The sequence below is a fragment of the Bubalus kerabau genome, chromosome 20 (assembly GCF_029407905.1).
Source record: "Bubalus kerabau isolate K-KA32 ecotype Philippines breed swamp buffalo chromosome 20, PCC_UOA_SB_1v2, whole genome shotgun sequence".
Classification (NCBI taxonomy): Eukaryota; Metazoa; Chordata; class Mammalia; order Artiodactyla; family Bovidae; genus Bubalus; species Bubalus kerabau.
The window spans coordinates 52,780,562-52,803,199 of NC_073643.1; the positions used below are offsets into that span (position 1 = coordinate 52,780,562).

The 22,638-nt window shown below is 43.6% G+C and overlaps 2 protein-coding genes and 1 pseudogene across 6 annotated transcripts in view; 2 read left to right on the forward strand and 1 right to left on the reverse strand.

The window, feature by feature from the left end:
- The window catches only part of ARIH2 (ariadne RBR E3 ubiquitin protein ligase 2), a 37,341-nt gene extending 29,568 nt beyond the window's left edge, over positions 1-7,773 (reverse strand). For 3 of the 5 annotated variants that reach the window (XM_055558713.1, XM_055558711.1, XM_055558712.1), the window contains exons 1-3: positions 7,635-7,773; positions 4,892-4,953; positions 3,177-3,519 (exon numbers count right to left, since the gene is read on the reverse strand). In XM_055558713.1, the coding sequence (XP_055414688.1) occupies positions 3,177-3,425 (249 nt within the window). In that variant the 5' untranslated portion in view covers positions 3,426-3,519; positions 4,892-4,953; positions 7,635-7,773. Of the gene's footprint in view, positions 1-3,176; positions 3,520-4,891; positions 4,954-7,634 lie in introns of those variants that run through there. The other 2 variants (XM_055558715.1, XM_055558714.1) reach the window with 1 other exon arrangement.
- A 7,029-nt stretch (positions 7,774-14,802) lies between these two features.
- SLC25A20 (solute carrier family 25 member 20) overlaps positions 14,803-22,638 on the forward strand; it is a 35,097-nt gene continuing 27,261 nt past the window's right edge. Inside the window, exon 1 of the mRNA XM_055558717.1 lies at positions 14,803-15,027. Coding sequence (XP_055414692.1) covers positions 14,923-15,027 — 105 coding nt within the window. The 5' untranslated portion in view covers positions 14,803-14,922. The remainder of the gene's footprint in view (positions 15,028-22,638) is intronic.
- LOC129635580 (adenosine 5'-monophosphoramidase HINT1-like) lies at positions 15,072-21,303 on the forward strand (annotated as a pseudogene).

Sequence of the window (22,638 nt, forward strand, 5' to 3'; positions counted from 1 at the left end):
CAATCCACCTCACTGGCAACCATTTCATCTTTCATAACTATTCCATTCGTGTAGGATGACAGCTCATTCTCTAAACAAGGCTTCTGTTTTGCCATTATTTGAACATCAGCAGTTTTCCCTCTACCCCATAACAGGTAAGCATTTTCTCCTTTGTCTATTCTCAGCCCTGAATTTGATTTTTCTGGGCACTTTCTTTTCTCAATTAATGATCTTACTTAAGAACTGGTCGCAGAATACATATAGGAAGTTACCCTCTGATAGCAAGGGCCCTCACTAAACCAAAAGCCCAGTGTCCCAGACAGCTGGGAATTTTCTGCCTAAGAGACTGGAAATCCCAAAAGGTAACAGAAGGTTTAACTATAGTTAGTCTACAGCTCATCCACAGGCGACTGCCAGAACACAACAGAATAAAAAACACCGATCAGTGGCTAACTGATGCCACTTCTCCAACTCAGCTTTTGCTCATGGACAGCTAGCTGTTCATGAGGCTCTAACGTGAAACTACACACACATCACATTTCCTATTAGCCAAATAACACCTAAACCGTGTTAAAGAAATATCTCAATAAGTCACGAGTGTGCAAACAGCACGTGATTGGTGAGGGAAATCAGCAGTGATCTGGGTGACGATTACTGAGCTCCTTTCTCACAGACACATGTAACAGGAGTGTGAGTAGCTAAAGCACCCGTGAACACCATTCTCTAAACTCAACACTTCAATGACTTCCTCTTACCTCAAAAAATTTCAAATGCACAAGTAAAACCAATGCTAGGTTTTAGCCAGCCTGAAAGAGGAAGAATGTGTGATTCCTTCTTCCTGTACTCTTGACCAAGCCGTTTCTGCCTGTCCTCCTTGGTCAAATTCCTGCACCTCTTAGAACACCACGGAGCCCCCTTACACTCAGCCAAGCCACCAGAAGAGCCAGGACCTTGGCTGCCCAGGCCCAGAATGGAAATGGTGTTAATACACTCCTCAGTGAGGGAGGGGAAAAAAAATCCAGCTTCCTTTTCTACCATCATCCAGAATTTCATGGATTATTTTCCTCTCTGCATTATTTTCCCTTTAACCCATTCCTGGGGTTTCAACTTTCTTCCTTCTCTCTTTGTTCCTTCATCTCTGTTCCCGGTTCTTTTTGTCCTATTTTTCCTGATCTTGCAGGCAAGAATAATGCCCTTTTACAACAGTAGAGGATGGGCAGCACGGACTAGGGAATCGAGCTCATACCAATAAAATCAGCGACATCATCAGCAGTTGACAAAATCCACAGTGCCCCCAAAGTATTCAATGCCTGCTATGGATGAACACTGTGATAGGAATGACGGGGGAGACGAGATAAAAAAGTAGTTTCTGCCCTCTGTCAAGTGACAAGCAGTGAAGAGAACATCCCCAAATATGTGAAAACATAAAAACAACATCAAGCAGTTAGAAGATTGCACTATATGAGTTAATAGACTTGGGTTGTAACATGTGGGCCCTGGGTCCACAACAGGAGCCAACCACTGTGTTCTAGAAGGTTGCAAGGAGGCTTACTCAGGGAGGGCACAAGGTAGGCCTGAAAGAGCCGTGAGGGTCCGAACAATTAAGGAGAGGGCCTCCCCAGGCCCACAACAAGATAGCCTAATAAAAAGGAAAGCAGTAAAATGGTATATTTTATGGGTTTTACTACAATTAAAAAAAAAAGGAGGAAAAGGCCTGTGCCCCTCTGCTGTCTCCAGCAGAGAAAGAAAGTTGGCACGGGGGCTTAACAAACTGAGAGTTCCTGTGCATAGGTGGAAACATCCTGATGAACTTTGCCAACTGATACTGTCCAGAACCACATACCCGACAATTCCTTCTCTAATTTTAAATACCAACACCATGTAAAATATGGTTGAAGAAAAAGAAACTAGTTGACCAGAGAGGGAGAGGTGGGAATAATGACAAAGGAAGAGATCTGAGATCTCTTTTCTCCCAGGGAAATGCCCCAGCAACTCTGCTATTGTTATGAGCAGAAATCCCTAACCCAGAGGTTCCAATGGGTCTTCATTCTTCGAGTTTTCTGCTGAGCGCGAGAGAAGAAACCTGCCCATTTCTAGAAGTGAGTTGCACAAAATCTTTAGCTTTCAGCTTCTAGCTAGCTGCTAATAAAGGCCTAAGTATCCAAATCCAAGGTATTAGTTAACATTTGCTGATCACCTGGAAAAAAAAAAATTCCTAGACTAGTAGGATAAAGCAACTTTTACAGTACGGCACACCTTCGTTATTTCCATTTCAATACCAAAACGAACATTATTTGGTTGAAATCATGCCAATGTGCTCTTGATCTTCAGTTTTAGCGAACAACAAAATCCATGCAACAGCTCCTGAAAGGAAGGTCAGTGAAAACAGTAAAGTAGGAGAAATGTTCCCACTTTCACATGATGGTCCACGTGAGAGGACAAACGTGCTGGGACACTGTCTAAACGACTATCATAATTCACAGTCAATGGTGTCCCGTGTGTTTTACTCTGTACTAGTTCGATATTATGTAATACAAAATGTCCATTGTGAGGATAATACCTGGCTTAAGGTGCAAGACATTGAAAACCATGCTAGTTTAAGTGTTAAAAATAATCATCAATTCTGTTACTTACAATTTCACACCCCCTCAAATCAATGAAATACAAGCTATGAGAACTTACTTTATTCTTAGTTACTGCTAAAATTCCTTTCAACATCAGACATTAGTCACCAGTATATGAAACAAATGAACTCATTAGCCTAGAAGCACTGATTCCTCACAGCAAACAGGGAGATCTAGGAGCTTCTCTTAAGATATTTATCAATCGCCCACACACTGTTTGTTGGGTGATTCTGATGCTTATCCTCTTTTATGAGGATAAAATCTCATAAAATTTCATAAGACTTTCTGAAATAAGTGTTAATCTACACAGCTCTGCTTCTGTGTATTTCTGGTCTATTTCCCCTGAATCCACTCCACCCCACCTTTCTAATTCCTAGTAGTCTGAGAAGCTGAGGTCCTCTGATATGTACCTTAGACAACACAAATATATCAGATGTGTCCAGAGGATGCAACACATAATTCAGTTAGGTTTCAAGCTACAGGCCATCTAACCAGGCCGGAGGAGACTTTAAAACAGCTCATATTTAGATTTAATTTCAGGGATTACACTTGGGAGCTGACAACACTGCTCACCTTTAGGACAGAAGCTAAGCTGGTCATGTGCTCATTGAGGGCACCCTCGGACTCCTTGTAGGTCAAGCACGTGAACTGGTACTCCTCAGGGTCGAAGGAGTCGGCCCCCTGCTGCTCCACATCGCTGGCCACTCCCACGTAATAGTCCTCTATGTCCCCAGGGTCCTCGTCCTCTTCCTCCTCCTCACAATTTGGGTCATAGTCCTCTTCGTTGCTGTCAGACCCCTGGCTATTCATGTCCACAGACATCTTAACATCCAGTCAAGTTGCAGATCAGGAAAGCAGTTTTTTTCCCTCCCCCCAAACTTCACCACTTTCTCAAACTCATTAGTGTTTTTGTCTTCTAAGGGAGGAAAAGAAAAAAATATGTGTTAGTTACTTTCACTGTGAAAAGGTGTAACAGAAATCATTCAGGAACCAAAATGGCACAGCACTGGTCCTACCCCTATGATGGCCTATTCCAACTCTCCTCTCATCCAGGAAACCTCACCATCATCTCCCTGCCCAGGCTTTTCAAAGGGAAACCCTTTCCTGGAGGGGCAGAAGCAGTTAACAATGGTAACTTCACATGAAGGGTCTGGCATGAAAGAGTAAGGCTGTCTGTTCCATGTCAAGGAGTCAAATTCCCACAGAGTTGTCCTTCCTGCCAGGGTCCTTAAGAGAGAAGCACATTCCCACAGCTGATTGCCCAGAGTGGAAGTATCCTAGAGGCTAAAGAGCCAATGTTTAAATTTTCTCAGCCAACCGTGCCCTACTGAGTGGTGACACAGAACATAAATAGGGACACAGTTCCATCCCACTACAATTTCTGGGGAAATAATACCAGAGTTTTACAGACATTGCTCTCAGATATATGGGGGAAAAAGTGCATAGTAAAGAAAAAATAAAAACCACACAGCTCTTCAACATCAACATCCTCCTCTTGTCTGCAAAGGTAACTGATTTTTCCACTTTAAAGGGTTCTACTAATCCTCTAAAAGAGGTACTGAGAGGCAAAGAAACTGACCCAATAGTGAAGGAAAACTACAGATATACTACTTTGGCAGGATTGAGCCTAGGGAAAAACAGAATCTACTAGAGTAAAGAAACAAGATCAAATGGCAACAGCTACTGAAAAATCCTCATAGATCAAAATGTGACTCAATTACATATAAATGAAAAGAAAATACTAGTTGAAAAAGTAAAACAGTCACATATTTTAACTCTTAGAGACGATTTTGGCAAATACCCATTAACTTCTCTACACAAGAACTATTTCAAGGGACTATTTCCAAGGAACAGTATCAAACAGTGATTTAAATCTAAAACTAAGAGGACCTTAAAATGCAAGAGCATGTAGACTGAATGGAATGAGATAATTTATATAACCAAATCTGGATGAAATACCAAAGTAAATTTAAAACCTATTTGAAGTAGATAATCTCTCCAAAAAATTAATAATGAAAAAAAGATTAAAATGAATGTCTACTGAATATGAAACCAGTCTAAAGGACTACAGAATCACATTTTAATATTATAAAAATATCAGTGAATCTACCTCTGATATTTTACCTATAAATGCTTAAATTAAAAAAAAAGTCACACTAATGAGAGAGCAATAATATATTTTCAGTTTGACTTTTAACAAATTGTGTTATATGCTAGAACCACCTATCACAACTGAACTTAACTATTTTTCCTTTAAGAGAAAGAATTAATCTTTAAATTAAAAATACCTGTAATTCTTGAAAATCTTGCAGGAAGATGTCACCTAAATAGTCATTCATATAATTTCCATCTAAAATGAAAAAAGATAAATCTATTTACATACTGTAAAATTGGTAGCCTGCGTTCACAAATTTTAAAAATAAAGACATTTAAAAGAACAAGCAGCAAAGGACCAGAAATTATTTTCTTATAAGTCCCACAGAAATCCACTTCATAATTATATATTGACAAGAGTTACATGGCCTTCTAAAAAAAGAAAGTATTTAAAGTAAACAGCTAATAATAATCTAACCTCGGGTAACCAGTTCCCTCTCATGCATTCCCTCTGTTTGAAAGTCCACTACTTTACTTTTTTTTCTTTCATTTGTATTGGAGTGTAGTTGATTTAGAGTGCTGTGTACTACCTCACTTGTATCATTCAGATTTCCTAAGTTAACTACTACAATTTCAATCTTAAATGACAGAGATTGACAAAGCAAATTTTAACTGACTTGAACTGGGCTTTTATCATAAAGTCATCTCCATTGTTGTACTCTAACACTTACAGAATACTGTCAATATTTCAGCTCTCACTTTATTTATGAAAAATTATTTTCAAATAAAAAAAGTCCACAAGAGAAAATAAAACAAAAATTAAAAAAACAAAAAACGGGGGGAGGGTGCAATTTCCTAGTTTTCTAGTGGTTAGGGCTTAAAAAAAAGGAAAAAAAAATGTTCCTAGTACAATACCCAATAGGCAATATTAACACCCATTTTGTACTACTCTTCTGACATGCTCAAGGCCTACTTGACTTTCTCAGAGCTACAGATCCCTCTATCAAAGACTAAATAAGTACCACTCACTTACTTAATCCAAAATTTTAGGTCCATGTTTTTATTCTTTTAAATTTCTTGGAAAACCAGCGATAACTTTCAAAGAAATACTTCTAACACAGACAGGCAAATATAAACTAAATGAAAACCAAAGTCCAAACAATGATTGTGGAAGACGATTTCCAAAATAGTAGAGGAACAACTGATTTTTTAAGTCTGTTTTCTTCTATCTGCATTTTTACGTAAGATACTGCTTATTAGGCATATAAGCATAAATAGCATTACAAATACTGCTCCCATCTATAAAATAATCACTACCAAAGACAGCTTTCATTTAATGAGAGCCAATTTCAGGTCAGACTCATTCTCATTAAATGTTTATAACCCTACAAAGTGGCGATCGTCCTCTTCTTACACATGAGGAAACTAGAGTTCAAAAAGATTAAGCAACTTGCCCAGGACCACAGTGCTGACAACCAGTAGAATCCAGCATCATACTTTTCACCAGATCTATGATCTATGAGGACTCACAATGCCCCATTCACCCTCCCACAGAGCCGAATACTATCCAAAGCTACCTACAACCACAACAAAAAAAGCACAGTTTTCACTTTCTCTGGATGTCTTGCCAGGACTGGGGCTTCTCACCAGCTAAATATTCAAGAAGCAGGGGAAAACTTCAGGCTCCCCTCCAAAAAGGGGAAAACCATTTCATACTTACTGGGTGCTCTAGGTCCAGATTTAAATAAAATCTTAATTACTAATCTTTTCAAAGTTAAATATCCCTATTCCGTTTGAAAGAGTGCTGACACTGTTTCAAGGGGCCAGTATGTTATTGCTTCATTAACACAACAGATGATAGATAACGCTTTGATTTCCTTCGGATGTTAAACATTAGCCTTACGTCCCAAACAGGCAAGGAGTAACAGAAATTACTGCGCTCCCCCACCCCGCATCAAAATCACGTGTTCATAAGAGCTGCCAACCATCCTGGGCTAAGGAATTCAAACGGAAGAATTCTCAGTATAAGGCTGACAAGAACAAGACAACAGACTTTTTGATATCATTGTTTACTCCAGATATATTTAGCACTTAAGTGTCATTTACTAAATCCACATTTCCGAAGAAAACTCGTTGGTACAAAAATATGAACCCTGTCTAATGGGGTAGCCACTAACCACTTGTGGTCATTTACATTTAACTCAAAGATTAAATAAAACCTGACACTTGGATTTTCAGTCGCACTAGCCATAAGTCAATGGCCACGTGTAGCAGCTAGTGGCTATCCTACTGAACAGCAAAGGTACAGAATAGGACCAGTGTGGCAGAAAGTTCTATGGGACAGAGTAACAATCAGTACTGAGGTGAAGTCATCCGAGAACCCGATCGCCTCTCCGGCGGCTACCACAAGCGGCGTCCGGTGAGGCGGCGACGCAGCTCCAGGGCCGCCGGTCCCAATCCCAGGCGCCGGAATATATCCGCGAGGACACGGAGCCCACGCGCAGGGGGCCCCTCACCGGCAGGCGTTAACTAACCGCGCGGGGAGGGGAGCACTGCGAGAGCTCCCGATGATGACCCGAGTGGGGAGCCCCCGGAGGCGCCGCGTTTCCCAGGCACGCCCGGCGGGGAGGGCCTAGATGCGCCCGGCACCAGTCGGTCAGAGGCGCTGGCCTGCGACCTCTCGGCGAACTGCAGGCGGCGGGAGGCGGAAAGACCGAGAGACATCAGGCGCCGGTGCGCCCTGGCCTCGGCCACCGGCAGCTCATCAGCGGGATGGCGGAGAGCCCTGAGACCCAGTACGAGATGCCGGGGGCGCCGGGACCTCGCAGGCAGCGACGAAGGCGGAGCCCCGGCAGGGCTAGGGAGGTGCGCGGAGAGCCCACCCCCTCCCCCGGCCCGCCGGGGTAAACAAGGCCGCGACTGGCGCCGCGCACTTACCGGGAGCCGCAGCCCCGCAGCCGCTGAGCCCGGGCGGGCCAGACCAGGTCGGGCCAGGCCAGAAGAACCGGACCCAGGCGCGGCGGCGGCGGAGGCGGCGGGCCAACGCTGGTCAAGGCCCGCGCTGCTTCCTCCGGCGGAGCCGTCGCCGCAGCTCCGGAAGTGCTCGGAGCGGTTGCGTCACTTCCCGCCCGGGGTCGCCCCGCGGTCGCCGGGGTCGCGACAGGCGCTGGGTAATAACGCCTCTCTGCGGACACTTCGCTCCAGCCCAGCGCAGCGACCGGAGTACGCCCGCCGCACGGCTGGCGCCGACGGCTAGCAAAGGAGAGGCTTCTTGGAAAGCTGTCACGGCATCGCCGCGGGCTTTCGCCTACCAGCGCCCCCGGCCTGGATCCTTTCAACCAGGGTTTTTGTTGTTTTTTTGACGGACTCTCCTCACTTCACTGTACTCGGTGTCCGGCGCGAAGAAGACCTCCAGTCGTTCGTGGAGTGGATAAAGGACTGATATTTCATGGCCGCTGTTTGATCGAATGAGAGCTGGGTCTTCGTGTCAGCAAGCCGGGCCGGGAATTTCTACCTAGGCCGATTCGTAGAACCACGCCAGGCTTCCGCTTCCCTCTCCGTGGCCTAGTTCGCTGCCTAATTTCTTTGGCTTCCCAATCACCCGAGATTGAATCTTAACTACCTTGCTGCACAGTGTATTCACACAGTATAGGAAGTGCCATTATGCCTTTCAGTACCTTCTGGGGCCTTTGTCGAGTGTTATGGATAGACAGACATGAAGCCTCACTTAAGTTGCTGCTGCACAACGTGGAAACGCCAGAGTGAAGCAAGTGATGTTAGGGAGCTTCCTCGCTGTGCAAGTCCATAGATAACCCAAACCATTTCCACCCATGCATGAGTCGTGTATGTGCTAATATTCAGGATATTGATGTGTAATGGACTCTCTTCAGTTCTTGCATGTATTTGTATACATGATTTTCAGCTTCCTGTTTAATTAGGAGTATGTACCCAAATGGCAACCCACTCCAGTGTTCTTCCCTGGAGAATCCTAGGGACGGGGGAGCCTGGTGGGCTGCCGTCTGTGGGGTCACACAGAGTCGGACACGACTGAAGTGACTTAGCAGCAACCCAAATCAGGTGCATTCAAATACTAGAAAACCACTCCCACACACACACCTTAATTTGGAGTGAAAACTAACAATGAGTGAGTGACATGTTGTAGGGTTGTGAATTTTATATATTAGCAACGTAAAACTTTGTCTATAAGTTGCTCAGTCGTGTGCCACTCTTTGCGACCCCATGGACAAGAATATTCTCCAGGCAAGAACATTGGTATGAATCTTCCCAAGCCAGAGATCTAACCCAGGTCTCCTGCATTGCAGGCACACTCTTTACCGTCCTCTGAGCCACAAGGGAAGCCTGTAGTTCGATGTACTTATTTGTTATAACAAAACATAGCCCTTTGTATCATGACACTAGTGAAGGAACCAAACTATATTTTCGGCTAATGAAATCTCTTTAATTAGGTGCATTCGTTCTAGGTTACTGGTAATAAATCCTCCCCAATAAATAAAAGGGAACAATCAGTTTTTCTGTATAATTATTGCATTTGCAAAATAGTGAATGAGGACATTCACATATCAAGCATACAAATGTACAATATATTGGAATCCCAGGTACTATCCTTATTTGTTCTGTCTCTCGCCTGCTGAAGGTGAGTTTCTTTTCTTTTTTTAAAATATTTATTTGGCTGCCCTGGGTCTTAGTTGTAGCACACAGGATCTGTAGTTGCAGCATGTGGGATATACTTCCCTGACCAGGAATTGAACCTGGGCCCCATGGATTGGGAGAACAGAGTCTTAGCCACTGGACTACCAAGAAAGTCCCAAGGTGAGTTTCTTAGGGTCACATATCCATCCTTGTTTTCAACATTACTGTGTTATATAGATGTTTATTAAGCTGTTGCTAATACCATTTTTTTTATTTTATTTTTATTTTTGGCTGTGCTTGGGTGTCTGAGATATACTCTTCAAAAAAATTTTCTTTTTTTAAATTTTTGGTGGCACTGGGCCTTCATTGCTGTGCTTGGGCTTTCTCTAGTTGCAGGGAGCAGGAACTACTCTCATTTTGGTGCTCGGGTTTCTCTTTGCGGTGGCTTCTCTTGTGGAGCAAAAGTCTAGGTGCATGGGCTTCAGTAGTAGTTGCTCGCAGCATGTGGAATCTTCCCGGACCAGGATGGACTCTGTGTCCCCTACATTGGCAAGCTGATTCTTAGCCACTCTACCAGCAGGGAAGTCCTGTAATATACTCTTAAGTGATAAAAATAGGATATGAAATGATATGTGTAGTATTCTGTCTTCAAAATAAATTTGCATATAAGATATGTAAACAAAATACAATGTCTCTCAGTTTCTGTGTCACAGAATCATTCCCTATAGTGGGAATGATTGGTCTTAGCTCCTTGAACTCTGGGGCCTCATCTAGAAGACTCATATTTCTTCACTAATATCATACAACTTTTCTTCTGTATAAATCTTAGATTCAGGTTGATGTGTTTTCATTTTTGAAAATCCACTGGAGAGCACTGAATTTCTAAGAATAACTTAAAGGGTAGCACTGATAGCCTTATTATTGAGTCTTTGCATCCAAGGAATATTACTGTTTCTTTATACTTCTTTTGTTTGCCTTTTGTGTATATGAATTTATATAGCTTTATTCACATGGATCTTTGGTTTAGTCCTGCATACATTATGGGTTTTGCTGTTATTCTGAATAGGATTGATTCTTCCTGTTTGTGATCTGTTATTTTTAACATTGTCAACAAAGGTCTGTCTAGTCAAGGCTATGGTTTTTCCAGTGGTCATGTATGGATGTGAGAGTTGGACTATAAAGAAAGCTGAGTGCCAAAGAATTGATGCTTTTTAACTGTGGTGTTGGAGAAGACTCTTGAGAGTCCCTTGGACTTCAAGGAGATCCAACCAGTCCATCCTAAAGGAGATCAGTCCTGGGTGTTCATTGGTAGGACTGATGTTAAAGCTGAAACTCAAATACTTTGGCCACCTTATGCAAAGAGCTGACTCATTTGAAATGACCCTGATGCTGGGAAAGATTGAGGGCAGGAGGAGAAGGGGACGACAGAGGATGAGATGGTTGGATGGCATTACAGACTCAATGGACATGGGTTTGGGTGGACTCTGGAAGTTGGTGATGGACAGGGAAGCCTGGTGTGCTGCAGTTCATGGGGTTGCAAAGAGTCAGACACGACTGAGTGACTGAACTGAACTGATCAAAAAGTGATTGCTTTCTGATACTGTTCTTGTATCTGTCTCCTTACTTAAATTTGCTCAGTTTTCAACTGATTCTCTTGAATTTTCAAAGTAAACATTTGGATCACTTGAAAATAGGAATATTTTGGACTCTTTTTTTTTTTTTTTTTGGTTTGACCAGAGATCAGACCCACACCCACTGCGGTGGAAAAACAGAGTCGTAACCACTGGACTGCCAGGGAAGTTCCAAGGACTCTTACTTTTTAATATTTAAAATTTTTATTACTTTCCTTCCTTTTCCTATCTCCCTCTGCCCCCCCCGCCCTGCAACCCACACTCTTCTTTCGTTCTTCCTTATGGGCTTTCCTGGTGGCTCAGCTGATAAAGAAAACGCCTGCAATGCGGGAGACCTGGGTTTGATCCCTGGGTTGGGAAGATCCCCTGGAGAAGGGAAAGGCTACTCACTCCAGTATTCTGGGCTGAAGAATTCCCTGAACTGTATAGTCCATGGGGGTCACAAAGAGTCAAACACAACTGAGCAACTTTCACTTTCTTTCACTTCTTCCTTAGTTGGTTATTTCTTTCCCTCCCCCCCATTGATATTTTTGCATTAGCTACTAAGTCCAGTAAAACGTTAAGCAGTAATCATGATTAAAAAAATCTCTATTTGTTCTCCTATCATTAATAGGATAGCTTCTAATAGTTCACCATTAAATTTTTTTGCTGAGAAAAAATATGGTAGTTACTAGTTTGCTTTAAAAAAAAAAGTTGTTACTCTTTATCTATTACAAGGGAGTTTGCTTCAAATCTTAAATTTACAGTTTTATGTTCTTTTCCTTTTGGTTTTATCTTGTTTTTGGTAAGGAATGATGTTGAATACTACTGTTGCAGGTTGGACTCTTTGGAAGCAAGTACTGAGATGGAGCTTGGGGAATAAGATACTTATTAGGGACCAGCGTATGTAAAGGGAGAGGGCAGGAAGCAGAATTAGGCAGGGGCCGCAGATAAACTGTGATGCAGGCCCAATGAAGCCAACCCAGCAGAGAGCACTGGAGTGTGAATACTACCTGTCAGAGTATCTGATACTATGCCAGAGTGGTTAGGCATTAAATCTCTCCTTTGCTCAGTCACAGGGTGTGGACAGTCTTGGGAAGGGTATGACCTAAGGGAAGGTCCCCCTCATTCATGTTTGATTCCCAAAGTCTAGGAAGAAGGCTTCTCAAGAGAGGGCCAAGTGATCTCAGATGGCCTCGGCCTGCAGCAGCTTGACGTTGGGCCTTGTTCCCTGGCCGGACATTGAGGCTGGGGAGGGGCAGTGAGAGCACCAAATCCTAGCTGCCAGACCAATGGTCAGTGACAAGGCCCTGGCTCTTCGGCTTTGCAGAAAAAGAACTGCCATAAAGACGGAAAGTAGTGAGAGAAGTCAAGTGTTTATTAGGAGGAAAAAAAGAGTACGTATGGATAGACACATGGGTGGACTCAGAGTCCCAGAGTCATGCCCTCGTGGTGGTATGATCACTTATATACAGCATTTGTTTCTGGGTTTCCTTTGGCCAACCATTTTGATTTCCCTGGCTCAGAGTCCATAATTGGTGTACCTTAGGATCCTCTTATATGTGCACACACGTCTCAGCCAAGGCAGATTCTACATTAGAGGTGTAGAGGTAGTTAGCATCACCTAGCATCACTCCCCCTTTTGACCTCCAAGGAGCCTTTCTGTGCATGTGTAGTCAGGGAGGTCACCTTACTTCAAAAATGAGAAATAAGTGGCCTCTCCTCTTGAGGCAGAGCCCAGCCTCCTCCCTCAATTGTCCTCCTATTTTCATCTTGCAGTATCTACCCTGGGCAGGGCCCTCTTGCCTCACAAAGATAGCTTCACATTCCTTGTGAAGCTTGTGGTTCAGTTCAGTTCAGTCGCACAGTCGTGTCGCTCAGACTCTTTGCGACCCCATGGATGCCAGGCTTCCCTGGCCATCACCAACTCCCGGAGCTTGCTCAGACCCATGTCCATCAAGTCAGGGATGCCACCCGACATGAAGCTTGTGGAACTGATAGCAAACCTGGAGGAGCATATGCATGTGTACATTTTTCTGGGGAGAGGGTGCCAGGAATTCTCCACCTCCCAGATGGCTAAGAACCACTGGTTGGACAATGTCTAGCATATGGGCAACTTGGTATCGATCTCCTGCATCAGTATGTTACCTGGAGTGGGGAGAGGAAAGATACCTTGTGCTGAAGGGGACAGGATATGTAAAGGCCTGGCTACTGGGGGGTGGAGGGTGAGGTCAGTTAAATAACAGGGCTGGCTGTGTGGTAAACCAGTATAAGCTAAGTTTGCTCAGAGAGGAAGATACAGTCTAGGGGAAAACACGGTTGAAGCAGTAAGCTAGCATGAAATATGAAAAACCTTGTCTGCCCTGAACCACTTCTATTCTGATGCAGTGAGGAGCTGAGGAGGTTTTTTGGCCAGGGAATGACAGTCGGGTTAAATTTCAGGTAAGTTTTCTAGCAGTGTGTAAAGGCTTATCAGATGAGGAAACAGGAAGACCATTTGTTTGGGGGATCATCAGTTACCCTATGAAGATTTAATAGAACTTGGTGGGCTTGAGTGGAGTCCATGTTCAGGACTGTCAAAGTTTACCAAGAGGGGTCTACCAGGAGAGTTTATCAGGAGGGCTGTACAAACAGCCCCTCTTCCTGAAGCTGCTCTGATGCAGATTGACTCTAAGTTAGCTCCTCTTCTGCAGCCGGAGTGTTAGAAGTCACAAGTGAAATAAACATGGTCCCATTACCAAACCCTGAATCTTGGACATTCCAATAAGGCCAATCCAGTGATGAACACCCTGTTCAATTAATGCCTTCACTGCCTCTTGCCTGGACCACTGTAATTTTCTCTTAACTGTTCTCCTTGCTTCCATTCTCTCCTAACACAGATTCATCCATCCCAAATCGATTTTCTAAAACAAATATGATCATGTCACCGCTGTGCTTAAAATTGTTCCATGGTTCCCCATCCTCATCTAGAAAAAGCCTATAGCATAGGGTAAACAGACTTTTGAGCCTTGCCCCAGCCTCCTTGCCTTCCACTCCCTTTACAGGTTCTTCTGCCCCAGTCAGGCCCCATCACTTCCTGATCCCAATTTTGTTCCTGTCACTAATCTTTCCACCCATAGTGTACATGGCCCATCCTCCCCATTCTAGTCTTCCTCCTAGCTTGGGAGTGCCTGCAGAGGAGGATTGCTATCAGGTTAGCTGGGCAGTGAGGTTCCTGCTACAGAGTAGGGGTATGCTTATTGTTTACAAATTTTTAATTTGACAAATTTCAAACATACAGAAATGACAAGTTATATAGTGGATACCTGAATACCATGCACCGAGAGTGAATAAGTCAAAAACATAAACATCACCTTTATGGCAACCCACTCCAGTACCCTTGCCTGGAAAATCCCATGGACGGAGGAACGTGGTAGGCTACAGTCCATGGGGTCGCAAGGAGTTGGACACGACTGAGCGGCTTCACTTAACTCCTAATTGTTATAGTTATTAACAATTTCTTTAGGTTCTTCTTTCAGAATATATTCAGAATCCAAACACATCTCATCACCTCCTCTGCTGTTCTCTGATCCAATCCAATCCAGCATCTCTAACTATGACCTTTAGCCTCCTCAAGTCTCCCTGCTTCTTAAGTCTATTCTCAAAAGAGTCGGACACGACTGAGCGACTGAACTGAACTGAAGTCTACCCCCACCAACCGCCACTCCAAAATACCGCCCAAAAGGCGTAGGGGCCAGCCCTTCTCCCGCAAGCCACGCCCATCGAGGAGGAGCTATGGCCGGAAGCAGCGCCGCCGGCGGAAGCCGGGGCCGGGCAAGCGGTCTAGGCCCTCCTTCCGACCTGCCCCGGGCTCATGCCCCGCCCACCCGAAAGTGGGTGAAAGGTCGGCGGCGCCGGCGCCGCTGCTGGAGCAGTGGAGCGGAGCCGGCCGGGAAACCACAGGCACTGTGACGGACTGACTGACCATGGCAGACGAGGTGAAGCCCATTAGCCCGCTCAAGAACCTGCTGGCCGGCGGCTTTGGAGGCATGTGCCTGGTGTTCGTGGGACACCCGCTGGACACTGTCAAGGTGCGAGGAGGCTGGGGCGCGCGGGCTGGAGGGAGGAGGCCCGACCGAGCAGGGCGCGGAAAGCAGGGTCTCTCGCGACGCTTGGTCCGGGACAGAAGTGGGGTCCGGGGGAGCTTCCGTGAGAAGTCTGGGGAATCTCCCTCTCGACCCTTTCGGGTGTGGAGGAAACTGTTCCTGCGCCCCAAGGAGCTAGACGGCGCAAAGTGAGAAGCCTCTAATCGCCCACCGAAGACTCTTGATTTTAAAAAAGTTCTCTGTCCGGCAACCTTTTTTCATCTGGGGCCCCTACTTTGGGGATGGTAAAGAAAAAGCGCCTGCTCAAAGTTCTAACTTCTGCAAACCCTAACATCAGCAAGGTTGAAACAGGTCATCTGTAAATCCTTCTTCTGGAAGAGAGCTAAAAGCAGGTTACTCTAGATACGTGTTTTGACACATTTCTCTGGGGCCAGAGTGCTCCGCCACTGTCTCTTTTGCACCTTTCTTAACCATCTTCAGTCTTTCACCCCATGTTAACCTCAGCGGTCTCCTGTGGGAAGCGACAGTGCCCTCAGTGACCGAGTCCCTTCCAAGGAAATCAAGTGATCAGCTTTGCCCAGGGCCAGGCTGATCTCACAACAACTTGGTGTGGAAGCCATGGTCAGATTGAGGCTCTGGGAAGGTGGAAACTCATCAAGGCTTGTTCCCTGGTTATCCTCATATTGCACATCAACTCTTTACCCTGCAGCACTTACAGCAAGGCCTTACTGGAGACCAAAGTCCATACCCTATGACTTAGCATTCAAAGCTTCATCCCAGTTTTCTAACCTTATCTCTGCACACACTTGGAGAAAGTTGACAGTTCATGGCCAGGGTGAGCCTATGGGGAGCAGACGTGAGTCTTGCAGAGTGGGAAGCCTGTGTAGAGGAATTCTTGGATTGTTGAATTGGGTTTCCTCCACCAAAGCAAAGAAAATTGCTTTGGTGATGTTCTCTGAGCAAGTTTGGGCAGTAGGCTCTTTGCTACCTTTCACCTAGAGGAAGATCTGGGGTCATTTTATCACAAGACTAAGATTAAAGCCATCGGGCTGGTTTGAACACTGTGAAACATGAAATCAGATGTTTATTCAGTAGTTGATAAATGCCATGTGTGTTAGGGCTTCCCCAACAGTAGTCGTTTTAAGCAACACTGATGTAGGGGAGAATTGTCTGGCCTCTCTTTCTACTCTTGATTTTGTTAATTCTAGTTATCTGGGGCCTCTCTTTAAAGAAAAACAAAATCCTGTTGCTCCCTAATACAAGTGTTGCTCCTACCTCCATATCCTTTGCCCTTCCTCCCCATCAGATGTCACTCCCAGGAAGGGAAGGATGATCTGTGTACTGAGATGTAAATGACTGAAAATGCTCACTGCATTGTTTTTAAGCTTTTATCTTTTAAAAATCAATTAATTAATTTTACTTTTGACTGTGCTGAGTCTTTGTTACTTTGTGTGGGTTTCTCTAGGTGCAGCGAGTGGGGGCTGCTCCCTGGTTGCAGTGCACAGGCTTCTTATAGCAGAGGCTCCTCTCGTTGCAGAGCACAGACTCTCAGGCATGTAGGCTTCACTAGTTGCAGCACCCAGGCTCAGTAGCTGTGGCACTAGCGCTTAGTTGCTCCATGGCATGTGGGAACTTCCTTCACCAGGGATCGAACTGTCGTCTATTACATTGCAAGGTGGATTCTTAACTACTGGACCACCAGGGAAACCCTCACTGCATTTTTAATAATCAGAAACTCTCCCTTTGATTTAAGCCAAACCCACAAATTGCTGACTACTGTCCTTTTGACCTCAGGGAGCCAGGTGGGCTCTGGTCAAAGCTTGGCCAAGAGACACTTTCAGAGACCCAAGGCGACTAACAGTGGTCTGGAAAGGCAGGAGCTGTAGCTCTTCAGCTTGGAAAGATTTTATGGCAGGTGGTGAAGGGCTGGCTGAGTTCTAACTGGAGAAGTAGGGAGACCCAGATATTCCAGGCAGAGGGAAGGCAGGAGTGAAGGTGGATATAGGCTTGGCAGTGGGAACCAGGCTGTAAAAGAAGACCAGCCATGGAGGACTTTAATGTTCTTGCTGGGCCTAAATGATGGATGTCATGATGAGGCAGGTATGAGTTTATACAAAATCACAAGAAAGGTATCAGTCAGAACTTTTGGTTCATCTCTCTCTCCTACTAACTTGAGGAGTTTGTGCCTGACCATGGAGAATCTGAAGGCCAAGTAAGGGATATTGGATGTAAAGCAGTGGGAGCCTCTGGATATGTCTACTGTTATGTTCCATAAATTTCTTAGCTTTGCATGTCACCTCCATTGCCTAGAGCGCAGGACTAACAAAAGCCCTCACAAAATCAAGAATGAAAAATTTGTTAGGTTGGTGCAAGAGTAATTGTGGTTTCGGACCCTGAATTTTGAATCATTATAGTTAGACTCAAACACATCTTTATTAATCAAAATCAGAACCATTACAAGCAACACATTTTTGCCAATGAGAAATAAGTTTGTTGATTCCTGTAGCATAAAAAGCTATGCTTCAGGATTCGATGAACCCTTGAAAAGCATTTTCTGCATCCTGCTGATTATGAAAGCATTTTTCCTGCATAAAGTTGTTGAGTTGCTTGAAGAAGTGGTAGTTGGTTGGCAAGAGGTCACGTGAATATGGCCAATGAGGCAAAATTTTGTAGCCCTGTTCATTCAGCTTTTGAAGTTTTGTTTGTGCAATGTGCAGTCAGGCGTTGTCAAAGAGAATTGGTCCCTTTCTTTTGACCAATGCTGGCTGCAGGTGTTGCAGTTTTCAGTGCATCTCATTGATTTGCTGAGAATACTTCTCATATATAATGATTTTGCCAGGATTCAGAAAGCTGTAGTGGATCAGACCAGCAGCAGACCACCAAACAGTGACCATCGCCCTTTCTTTGGTGCAAGCTGGCTTTGGGAAATGCTTTAGAACTTCTCAGTCCGGCCACTGAGCTGGTCATCACCAGTTGTATGCTATCCACTTTTGGTCGCATGTCACAATCCAATCGAGAAATGGTTTGCTGTTGTTGCATAGGATAAGACAACACTTCACAATGATGATTTTTTGTGTGTGTGTGATGAGCTCATGAGACACCTGCTTATTGAGCTTTTTCACCTTTCCAGTTTGCTTCAAGTGCTGAACAACTGTAGGATGGTTGACCTTGAGTTTTTGAGAAAATTCTCATGTAGTTGTGAGAGGATCAGCTTTGATGATCCTCTCAATTCAGTTCAGTATAGTTCAGTTGCTCAATCGTGTCCGACTCTCTGTGACCCCATGGACTGCAGCATGGCAGGCTTCCCTGTCCAACACCAGTTCCCAGAGCTTGCTCAAACTCATGTCCATCGAGATGGTGATGCTATCCAACCATCTTATCCTCTATCATCCCCTTCTCCTCCTGCCTTCAATCTTTCCCAGCATTAGGGTCTTTTCCAATGAGTCAGTTCTTCACATCAAGTGGCCAAAGTATTGGAGCTTCAGCTTCACCATCACTCCTTCCAGTGTATATTCAGGACTGATTTCCTTTTGGATTGACTGGCTTGATCTCCTTGCTGTCCAAGAGACTCTCAAGAGCCTTCTCCAACACCACAGTTCAGAAGCATCAATTCTTAAGCGCTCAAATCCCATCAGTTGGTCGTTGTCAACTTCCGATGGTTGGCCACTGTGCTCCTCATCTTCAAGGCTCTTATCTTCTTTGCAGAGCTTCTTGAGCCACCACTGCATTGTGTGTTCATTAGCAGTTCCTGGACCAAATGCAGTGTTGGTGTTGTGATTCGTCTTTTGTATGACCCATGTTGAACTAGTATAAGAAAATCACTCAAATTTGCTTTTTGTCTAACATCTTTTGCATAGTCTAAGATACATACAAAGTAAACAGCAAGTAACAATTTGTTAGCAAAAAACATAAAGCATCAAATGTACATTAAAGATGTGTAACATAACCACATTTAAGAATGTATTCCAAAACAAAAAAAATAAAAAAGAATGTATTTCAATATCAAATGGCAAAGTAAAACCAAAATTACTTTTGCACCAACCTAAATAAATAGAGAAACAGCATGATGAAAATGGTGTCTTGGAAAGGTTAGTATGATAGCAAACTGAGAAGGATTAGGAAGTAGAACACAGACCAGGAAAAAGACTGCAGAAATATAATGACTGGGTGTATCAGTTATCTTGCAATGTAACAACTTAACCCCAAAACTTAGTGGCTTAGAACAACAACAATAAGGACTTCCCTGGCAGTCCAATGGTTGCAACTCCATGTTGCAAGGGTTCATGGGTTCCAGCTCGATCCATAGTTGGTTAACTAGGATCCTGCATGCTGCACAGTGCAGCCAAAACAACAACAACAGCATTCATTAACTCTCTTGATCTTTGTGAGATAGGATTTGGGGAGCAGCTTAGGTGGGTAGTCTGGCTCAAGGATTTCTTGTGAAGTTGCAGATGCTGTCTGGGATCCAGAATATATAAAAGAACTATTACAAGTCAATAACACAAAAAACAACCCAATTTAAGAATAAGCAAAGCCTCCTCCCAACCTTCTCCCCAGCCGGCCACTCGGGAGGGAGGCAGAGATGGCAGATGAGATCACCAAGGCTCAGGTCGCCCGGCCTGGCAGCGACACCATCTTCAGGAAGATGATTCACAAAGAAATCCCAGCCAAAATCATTTATAAGGATGACCAGTGTTTTGCTTTCCTTGACATTTCCCCTCAAGCACCGACACATTTTCTGGTGATACCCAAAAAACATATATCCCAGATTTCTGCAGCAGCAGATGATGATGAAAAGTCTTTTTGGTCATTTGATGATTGTTGGCAAGAAATGTGCTGCTGATCTGGGCCTGAAGAAGGGCTATCAAATGGTGGTGAATGAAGGTTCAGGTGGGGGCCAGTCTGTCTATCATGTTCATCTCCATGTTCTTGAAGGTCGGCAGATGAACTGGCCTGGTTAAGCATGCTGTAGGGATAATTTTGCCTTCTCTCTGCAGTGATCAGGTTTGCAAGTTCCAATATGCTAAACAATTTTTTTTTTGCCTGTGTATGGAGATATTACAAAAATAATTTTTAAAACCCATATATAATAAAAGACATTGTCGCATGCTCTGAGGAAAAAATAAAGTACTTAAATATATATTTCTCCAAAGAAGATATATAATTGGAAAAAACCATGAAAAAATGTTCAGTATCACTAATCATTAGGAAAATCCAAATAAAAAGTATAATGAGATACCACCTCATACCCAATAGAATGGCTACTATCAATAAAACCAAATAACAAGGGTCAGGGAGGATGCAGAGACTCTGGAACCCTCATGCATTATTATTGGGAATGTTAAATTGTACAGCCGCTGTGGAAAACAGTATACCAGTATCTCAAAAAAGGGAAAATAGAATTACCGTATGATCCAGCAATTCTACTTCTGGATATTTGCTCCAAAGAACTGAAAGCAGAGTCTTGAAGAGATATTTGTACACCCTGTTCCTAGCAGCATTATTCGCAGTAGCCGAAACATGGGTGCAACCCAAGTGTCCACAAGTGGAAGAACGAATAAGCAAAATGTGGCCTATACATATAATAGAATATTATTCAGCCTTAAAAAGAAGGAAATTCTGATACTTGCAACCACATGGATGAATGTTGAAACCATTAGGCTCAATGAACTAAGTCATTCATAGAAAGATACGTACTTTATGATCCTACCTATGTGAGGTACTTCGAGTACACAAAATCTTAGAGGCGGAAAGTAGACTGGTTGCCAGGGTCTGGATGTAGGGCGAATGGGAAGTTACTGTTTGGTGGGAGGAGATAAAAAGAATTGTGGATGATGGTGATGGTTGCACAACATTTTGAACGTATTTAATATCACTGAAAAGTGAAAGTGAAAGTCGCTCAGTTGTGTCTGACTCTTTGTGACCCCATGGACTATATAGTCCATGGAATTCTCCAGGCCAGAATACTGGAGTGGGCGGCCTTTCCCTTCTCCAGGGGATCTTCCCAACCCAGGTCTCCTGCATTGAAGGCAGATTCTTTACCAGCTGAGTCACCAGGGAAGCCCAATATCACTGAACTGTGTACTTAAAAATGATCGAGATGGTAAATTTAATGTGTATTTTATGACAGAAAAAAAATTGGGAAGGAAAAAATGGGCAAAGAATCTGAATAGACATTTTTCCAAAGAAGATACACAAATGGCCAATAAACACATGAAAAATGTTCAACATCATTATCCATCATGAAAACATAAATCAAAATCCCAGGGAGATACCACCTAATATCCACCTAACACTGGCTATAATTTAAAAAAAAAAAAAAAAAAGGTAGATGACAGTCAGCGTTGGCAAGGATGTGGAGAATTTGGAATACTCATAAACTGCTTGTGGGGGTGTAAATGGTGCAACCTCTTTGGGAAACAGTCTAGCAGTTCCTCAAAAGGTTGAATAAACATAGAGTTAGCATCTGACGTAGCAATTCTCCTGTTGTGGTTAATTTTATGTGTCAACTGAGCCATGGGTGTCCAGATGTTGGTCAGACGTTATTCGGGGTATATCTGTGAGGATGTTTTTGGATGAGATTAGCATTTAAGGTAGACTAAGTAAAGCAGATTTCTCTCCCTAATGTGGGTGACCCTCATCTAGTCAGTTGAAGGCCTTAATAGAACAAAAGGCCAAAACTCCTTCCTCTTGACTGATTGAGCTGGGATGTTGGTCTTTTCCTGCCTTTGAACTCTAACTGAAACGTTGGCTCTCTTGGGTCTTGAGCCTGCCAGCTTTTGAACTTGGACTTAGACCATCAGCTGTCCTGGTTCTCTGGTCTTAACACTTGAAATAGAACTATCTCATTGACTTTCCTGGGTCTCCAGCTTGCTGACTGCAGATCTTGCGGTTTGTCTGCCTCCATAATTGTGTGAGTCAATTCCTTATAACAAACAAATAAATAAATAACTCTCCATAGCTTATTGGTTTTGTTTCTCTGGAGAATCTTGACCCATATAACACCCGAGAGAACTAAAAGCGTATGTCCACACAAAAACCTATACACAAAAGTTTGTAACACTATTATTCATAATAATAAAAGTGGAAAAAATGTAATTTGTCATTATCTGATGAGCAGATAAACAGGACATAGTTCATTTGTGTAGTAGAATATTATTTACCGATAAAAAGAATGAAGAACTGATATATTCTGCAACATAGATGAACTTTGAACACTTTATGCTAAATAAAAGAAACCAGGTATGAAAGACCACATACTGTATGATTTCATTTATATGAAATGTAGAGAATAGGAAAATTCATGGCGGCAGAAGGTAGCTTAGTAATTGCCAGTGGCTGAGAGAAGAGGAGAGTGACTACTGATCAGTGTGGTGTTTCTTTTTGGGGTGAGGAAAATGTTCTCAAATTGATTATGGGAAATTCACGAAGACAGAAGGTAGCTTAGTAATTGCCAGTGGCTGAGAGAAGAGAAGAGTGACCACTAATGGGTGTGGTGTTTCTTTTTGGGGTGATGAAAATGTTCTCAAATTGATTATAATGAAGGTTGCACAACTCTGCAACTGCTAAAAATCCTCCAACTGTATAAAACGGGTG